This window comes from Chenopodium quinoa, unplaced genomic scaffold, assembly GCF_001683475.1.
Source record: "Chenopodium quinoa cultivar QQ74 unplaced genomic scaffold, ASM168347v1, whole genome shotgun sequence".
In the NCBI taxonomy this organism is placed as follows: domain Eukaryota; kingdom Viridiplantae; phylum Streptophyta; class Magnoliopsida; order Caryophyllales; family Amaranthaceae; genus Chenopodium; species Chenopodium quinoa.
Window position 1 is genome coordinate 5,026,850 of NW_018744593.1, and position 7,995 is coordinate 5,034,844.

General features: G+C 31.6%; 1 protein-coding gene across 1 annotated transcript; it reads left to right on the top strand.

Moving 5' to 3' along the window:
- Nucleotides 1-847: 847 nt before the first annotated feature.
- On the top strand, nt 848-1,390 carry LOC110699858. Its single transcript, XM_021877369.1, has one exon. It carries the CDS (start codon nt 848-850, stop codon nt 1,388-1,390), a length of 543 nt encoding a protein of 180 aa, XP_021733061.1.
- The last annotated feature ends 6,605 nt before the right edge of the window (nt 1,391-7,995 follow it).

Sequence of the window (7,995 nt, forward strand, 5' to 3'; positions counted from 1 at the left end):
TAAATTATGATGTATGGAGTTCATATTGATTGATTAAGTCGAATTAGATACTTTAGTAGCTAGAAATCAAGATCTTAGTTTTTGGGTTTGCTGTAATTCAAGAATAATAATGCAGAAATTAGAAATAAAATTTGATAATCAATGAAATTTGACTTATGTAAAGATTGCGAAAATAAGTTTTTTTTTAAACATAAATTGCTCCTTCAACATTATCAATTCATAGTATAAGTTTAATCGTAAGTACAGAATACCTGGTTTTAGGCTTCAGTTCTTGAGGAGAATAGATTGCTCCGTATAAATTTCTCCTCTGTAGACCTTTTTGGAGGGATAGATATTTTTGTTAGTTTGCTCAGTGATTGTGTGAGCTTCTGTATTGCAGACATTGCCGTATTGGTGGAATGGTGAATGGTTTGCTTATTTATATTTTTGGTCTATTGATATTTGTTAGTTTAATCGTACTCAGACGATGTTTTTTTTTTTTGGGTTCTCAAATTATTGATGTGTGGTTAGTAATTTGTTTGATAAGAGAATAGTATTATGTTGAGTTTAGATGAATTATTGGAGTTAATTACGAGTTGTGATTGGTTCTGTAATGTATTTTTTTTTGAGATTCTTTACATGAAAGATTTATTGTTTCCTATTTATTAAGGTTTATGTTTCGTTATGATAATTGATTAGTGGACTTAATTGTGGTCTCATGAACAATAACCTTCTCAAGGTTCAATACGCAAATCTTGTTATAATTAATTACTTGAAATTAGTCATCTCCTTTGAAACTTGGAATATATATATTTATTATACCATCTTAGTTCCTAATTTATAATATTGATTTATATATCAGTGAATCATGTCAAACCTTGCAAAACTCGAATTTGTTGCTCTTGATATTACTGGAAACAACTATTTGTCTTGGGTGTTAGATGCTGAAATACACTTAGATGTAAAGGGATTTGGTGATACTATTAAAGAAAACAATACTGCAACAAGCCAAGATAAGGCTAAAGCTATGATATTCCTTCGCCATCACCTTCATGAAGGCCTTAAGACTGAGTTCTTAACTGTTAAAGATCCACAATTCCTTTGGAGTAATCTAAAGGAAAGGTATGACCACCAGAAAACTGTGTTATTACCAAAGGCTCATTATGACTGGTTACATTTAAGATTACAAGACTTTAAGTCTGTGAGTGAATATAACTCAGCCATGTTTAGAATTACATCACAATTGAAATTATGTGGAGAGAAAATCACGGATGTAGAAATGTTAGAAAAAACATACTCTACTTTTCATGCAAATAATGTTGTTCTGCAGACACAATACCGTGGAAAGGGTTTTACAAAATATTCTGAATTGATATCTTGTCTCCTTGTGGCTGAACAAATGAACTATTAATGAAAAATTATGAATCACGCCCAACTGGCTCTACTCCATTCCCTGAAGCGAATGCGACATCCCATAGTGGGAAAGAGAAAAAGGATAGAGATCACGCCAGCAATCGTGGTCGAGGCCGTGGTCAAGGTCGTGGTCGCGGCCGCGGACGTGGATATGGTCGTGGTCAAGGTGGTCATTTTAGAAACTCATACTCTCACCAGAATTGGGATAATAAAGATAGAAATAAGAATGAGAAGGATAAATATGAAAATATATGCTACCGTTGTGGAGGAAAAGGCCATTGGTCTCGTGTGTGCCGTACACCAAAACATCTAGTAGACCTTTATCAACAATCAATCAAACAGAAAGGGAAGAAAGTGGAAACAAATTTGGTGTACGAGGATGGCGAAGATGATTTTGATTACGGTGATAAAACTCACCTGGAAGCAGCTAATTTCTTTCCTAATTCTGAAGAAAATAATTATATAAATTATGATCCATTGACGAATAAACTCTATTAATTAGCTTGCATTTATTATAAAATTTTATCATAGTACTATGATTTTATGCTTTATGGGACATTTGTTTTTGGATATTTTTATGTTTTCGGATATTTCATTATTATTATCATCAGTCATTTATTAATTTAAGTTATTTGGTTTAGTGAATATTATTTTAGTTCCTTTAATTCTATTACAATATTAATTTGAGAATTTTTAGTATAAAGGTTCATATAATTGAGCAAGAAGAACGAATATGAGTCTTATAAGAATCATTTTACTATGCTTGATACATGCATTGATAAAAGGATTTATGGCTCAAAAGGTGCAAGAGATTTAAAGGTAGTTGGATTAATTTAATGCCCCCACATGCAAGGATTAGGGGGAGATAGTATTTATATCATTATTGTATGTAATCCTTGCACATAAACAATAAAATATATTGATGGTCAGTTTGGTACATACATTAACTTAAATATTAACGTTTTGTTTAATAAAAGTGGCCACATGTTAATTAATATATTTCAAGATGATACCATCCTGAAGATGGATATGAATAGATGTCATTAGCTATATACCAACTGTAAATGCTCTAATTAAAATTAATGTCCCAGAAGGACAACATCAATTACTATGAACCTAAAGCACGCTAAAAGCGTGGTAGCCGTAGCCGAGCTCAATAGATTTCAAAGATAAGAATCTTCAAACAGGAAAAGAGCAATTATTGACAATAGCAAATTTGAGGAAATAATACATTTTGATAGATCTTTATAAGAGATTATATTTAGTAAAATGGATATGTACCATGATTATATAGAGTACTCTAGAAGAGTATAAAATTATCCAACAAGCTTAGCATGTATCAAAATTATAGTCAAAGCTCCAGCAGAGTATAAAATTTTGGATCAAGTATTAGTTGATTGTCTTTCCAGTTATATAAAGAAACACATTTTGGTGTTCTAATATCACATCATATTCATGGCCATGCATAAAGTAATTTTAACAAGTGATCACCAGTGTTGGAATATTGACCAGAGTTCAAATTTAGAGAAGTGACTGGATATGATAATTAAATTAGGTCATCCGGGTTTAATAATTACCCGTTATGAAAACTTGAAGTTTCATTTGATAATGTGCTGACGCTCTCTCAATGTTGCATATATGAATTGAGTTAAATGGCAAGACATAACATTGAGATTGAGCTATTATTGAATAGTGATTTATAATAATTTGTATTGATGAAATGTCAAGAGTAATGGGTGACCAGAAGTTCACCAGAATAACAAATATGTTATTGTCAACTATTAGGTGACCAGAATCTCACCAAATACCCTATTTAAATCTATAAATATCTCGAAGATCACTACCTAGTAGAATTCCAAGCAAGTGATTTATGCTTGTATAATAATTCTTTTGATTGGGGCTATTATATGTCAGCACATAAGAAATTGGAAAAGAAAGAAAAACGTACAACTGCACAACACATGTCTCCCCATTGACATTGATCTCCAGAAGAGAACATATTATGGAAAATGTAACAATAAATACACATGCAGTGTAAAGTTAATGAAGAAATGATTCTTCATTGAAATTGTTCTCTAGAAGAGATAAAACTTGTTTAATACAAATCTTCTGAGAAATTATTTTGATTGTGATCCTCCCGATGAAAAGAATTTTAATTTGTATACTAAGTTGGTATAGAATTAGACACCCCTATAAATGAGATATTTTACCAACTTAGGGGGAGAAGAATCGGCAAAAGTTGGAAAATCGAAAAGAATTTGATGATCCCTATAATGGTAGTTTGAAAAGTTATATGCCAACTTTTGTCTATATATTATCAAGATATGTTGCACATTTATGATTTGATTTGTATTTAGTTATGACTCATGTTGCATAGCGTTGAAGATACTTTTGGTCATATTATGTGTATACATTGAGATAAAAATCTTGCCACTTATACTTGAATCACTACACCTGAAGTGTAGGTTGTATAATCGGTTCCAAAAAATAAAGATATATCTAATAATATGATATATGGCAAGATAGTGCAGTTAACTAATAGCGTAATAGTATATAAATACCATAGTGTATGAAATACCCTAAAAGTGGTATAGATATCTGAATTATTACAATAGATGGCCTATGATGTAAGAAAGTTATGATGGTACCAATAAGAAATGTATTCATATATCATAGTAATATAGCATGCAAAATGTACGTTAAAGGAATATTATGATACCGGTACACAAGGGAATCGATAAATAATATGCATATGTATGATAGAATGGACTAGTGAATAAGGGATCTGAAATATATATGTCCATTTTGATGTCGACATAATGATAATGATCAAAAGTTTATCAGATCATAGACTAGAAGTCCAATGAAATATGGATTTTTAAGTCCACACTGTACAGTGTCTTGCATCATTTTGAGTCTTATGTTAATGTGCATGTGTGAGTCATAGGTTAATGAATTACTTATTACATGTGTAGGAAGTTGTTAGATGCATTACTCATTGTACATTTTGCTCAATATCTTATCATGATTTCTATATCTCAAGTTGCATGCATTAGTTTCTATATAATATTTGTGGTATATGTAAATGTTCACTATATATATAGTAAGACATATTTACAACTTTGATGGAAGGAAAGACATATTTATATTCCAATGGGCTTATAATTATGATGAAATTATATATGACGTTGATCTAATATTATATATGAATCATATAAGAAAAGTTCCCGAAGAACTTATATGCAACGTATTTATAGCCCTACAAATTTTATTGCAATTATTATCAAACTCTTGAAAAGTCTATGTGACTACATCATTGACATCTCAACCTGAAGTTTGAGCATATGAAAGTTAGTGAGATTTGCATTTTGTATTTGCAAGAGAGCTATTATGTCAATTATGAAACGTCTAAAGAATATCAATGGAATACTTATGCGTGAGAATGTTTTATTATGGTCTAGAAGAACCATGATCAATGTATATAATAACATATGTTATATTAATTCATACGAGATTGAATAGCAACATTAATAATATCATGAGTTGCCATTAAGGAATGTTTGATCAAATAATGATCATCGATTTCTATAATTCACGACCTCCAGAAGAAGGCGTTACCGCATAAGTTTAAAGTAACTTTATTCAAACAAAGGTTTGGAATGATATAGAGATAAATCCATACATGGTGAAATGAAGACACTTTATATGTTCACGAGAAGACTTGAAGATGCAATTTCAGTTTAGGAGGATCGAAGACCAATGAATGATATTTTACTACATATTAGAAGATATCCAACTATATTGGATTCATTGTTGCGGCACTAGAAGATCTTAGGTTATGTATTCATCAGGGGGAGAAAATACGCGGTGCACTCTTTTTCCCTTGACCATGGTTTTGTCCCACATTGGGTTTTCTTGGTAAGGTTTTTAATGAGGCGGCATCTCGAGCGTATTACGAAGAATGTTGTACTCTTTTTCCTTCATTAGGTTTTTATCCCACAGGGTTTTTCCTAATAAGGTTTTAACGAGGCACACTCTTCGATAATGGACATCCAAGGGGGAGTGTTATGAAATATTATGTTGTGTGTTCCATTATCCTCCTTTATTATTTTGGAATGTTCTAGATCTAGGGTTTATTGTTATCTAATTAAACCCTAGTTATATTGTATGTATATATATCCCCACTCTATGGAATAATATAGACTGATCAATTCTCTCTCCATCTCTCATATTTTCTGCTTGTTTTATAACATTTTACAATTTTTCCCTTTCTTTTTTTGTTCTTCGTTTCCCTCTTTTGTCCCCTGGTTTTTGTGTGGTCAAAATTTCTCCACTTTCCTGTTTCATTCCTTATTTTTCTCTCTCTTCCTGTTTCATTTTCTCAATCCTCATCAATTCAAATTATATTTTACAAAATCAACCACCAAAAAAGGCCACCAGCGGGAGGGGCCACAAAATAGCAGCGTCAAGAATAGTTTGTTTTTGTAAAGTTTTCTTGCAATTTTACGATCGAAGGTTGGATGAAATACAACAAAGAGTTGGACCAAGGGTTAATAACTGAATTTCTTGCCAATTGCATGAAGCACAACAAATAGTATGATCTCCCTTGTTTAAAAAATAGAGGGAGTACATTTTACTTTTCTTGCTCTTTTAGGTTTTTGATATTTGGTTAGGTCACGATGGATTTTTTTTTTTTTTTTTTTTGATGTGGGCTATTGCTTATTGTAGACACCTAAAAATGTCTCACCGCATAACGCCTGATGATGAAACAACCTTAATTGGCTATTTTAGCCCAGTTCGCATAATGGTTCTAAAAATTACTTGAATATTCCTTTTGTTCTAGACCACTATCATTTCTGGATATCCCTTGAAATAACATTTCCAATGATATATCATAAGCCCAATTCCGAGCTATAACGAAAAAGATATGAATGAAATACCAAAGTCTATCGAAAGTTGACACCGTCCCACTATTTTGCCCATATCTTTTATTCTACAAAAGATATAAATCTGTTTTTAATTGGGTTGTAAAGTATACTAACAGATCTTTCCAAAGATACGTTATTTATCTTATTCAATTTTTGGATCTAAAGTTATGATAAAAACAAAAACCGTAAAACTGCTGACCTGCGCTACGCGTTTTCTAAAGTCTATTTTCTTTTGAAATTCTATCCTCACTCGATTTTAAGCTTATAAATTCCTCCCTTATTTCTGATTTTTGGGAGAGGCAATTTTAGCATCCGGATAGCTATTTTTTAATCCCATATTATTCAAAAGGCTTAGACATAAAGCTTCAACGTACAATTTCTATTGTTCTTAGCTTTATTTCTAATCCTATTCAAGTAATTCAAAGATCCAGGTTCTATTTTTTTTTTACTAAGGCGTGAAGGTATAATCCTTAGGGTAAAATCAATTTTTCTAATTTTTTGATTTAATTCTTTTCAATTTATATTTTTTATTGAAGTTACTAACAATTTATTCATGATGTAGCAGTTTAAAGGAGCGCGATAATGTGAGTAATTAATTAATATAATTAATTATTTTATTTATATTGCTAGTATCATGTTTAGGTTTATTATTATATTTTCGATGATTTGACTAACGATATTATGGTTAAATTGCTTCCATTATTATTGTTCTTTTATATATTTATTGATCACTATGTTGCATGTTTAAAGGGAATATATTAATAAAAATCACGACTAATAAGATAATTTGGACGATCGATTTAGGTTCATTTTTATGTTGTCGTTAATTGAAGTGATCACTAATATTTAGAATTATGTGTTGCATTAATATTCAACTAATTTAGCCTGATTTAGTTTGGAGCAAATTCAATATTTGTTTGTATGCCTTTGAGATCACAGGAATTACTTTCACTATAATAATCGAGTAGAGGCCAATACGGGCAAATGTGACTCCATGACTTACTTCGTACCATCATCCCCGATCTTCCTTTCGTGGTTTCAAACCATATGGAGTTAGTAATATCATGGATTATGAATGGGGTGTAACCTTCACGGGTCAATCGTTTTTGCCTATCGTTGTCCCTTATTCGTGGTTGCCTTAAATGATTTGTGAACGGTTTACAAGTTCCTTAAAAACTCGTTGGCAGCTCCCTACTTTCCCTGTCCCTAATCGTATAATGTCAATTCCCACTTCTTATGATTGCCAAGCATATTCACACATGCTTAAGTAGGTGTGCTTCGAATGACTCCTACACTTATCTTCTAAATTTTATTCCTTTTGTTGTGTTTATTGACTGTTTTTTCGGATGATTCTTACTTTATTCTATGTGATAGATAAATTTTTGATGCTTAAATGGTAATGGAGTGATTCTAATTACTTCAATAGCTTTCTAATGGTATATTAAACGCTTCAAACAAAGCTACGAATCCCAAGTTATGATCGATTTAAGACAAGCTATGGACGCAACAGCAAAGCACAAATGTGCTTCATGCTGGCAAGTCCGTGCCTTGATGAGTTAACTGAGGCATGTCCGTGCCTTTGAGTGGCACGTTCGTGCCAAGACGATTCTTAGCGGTTTTCAGACATTTTGATTTCCTTATTTATCCTAAACTCCTAACTTTGTTATAAATACTC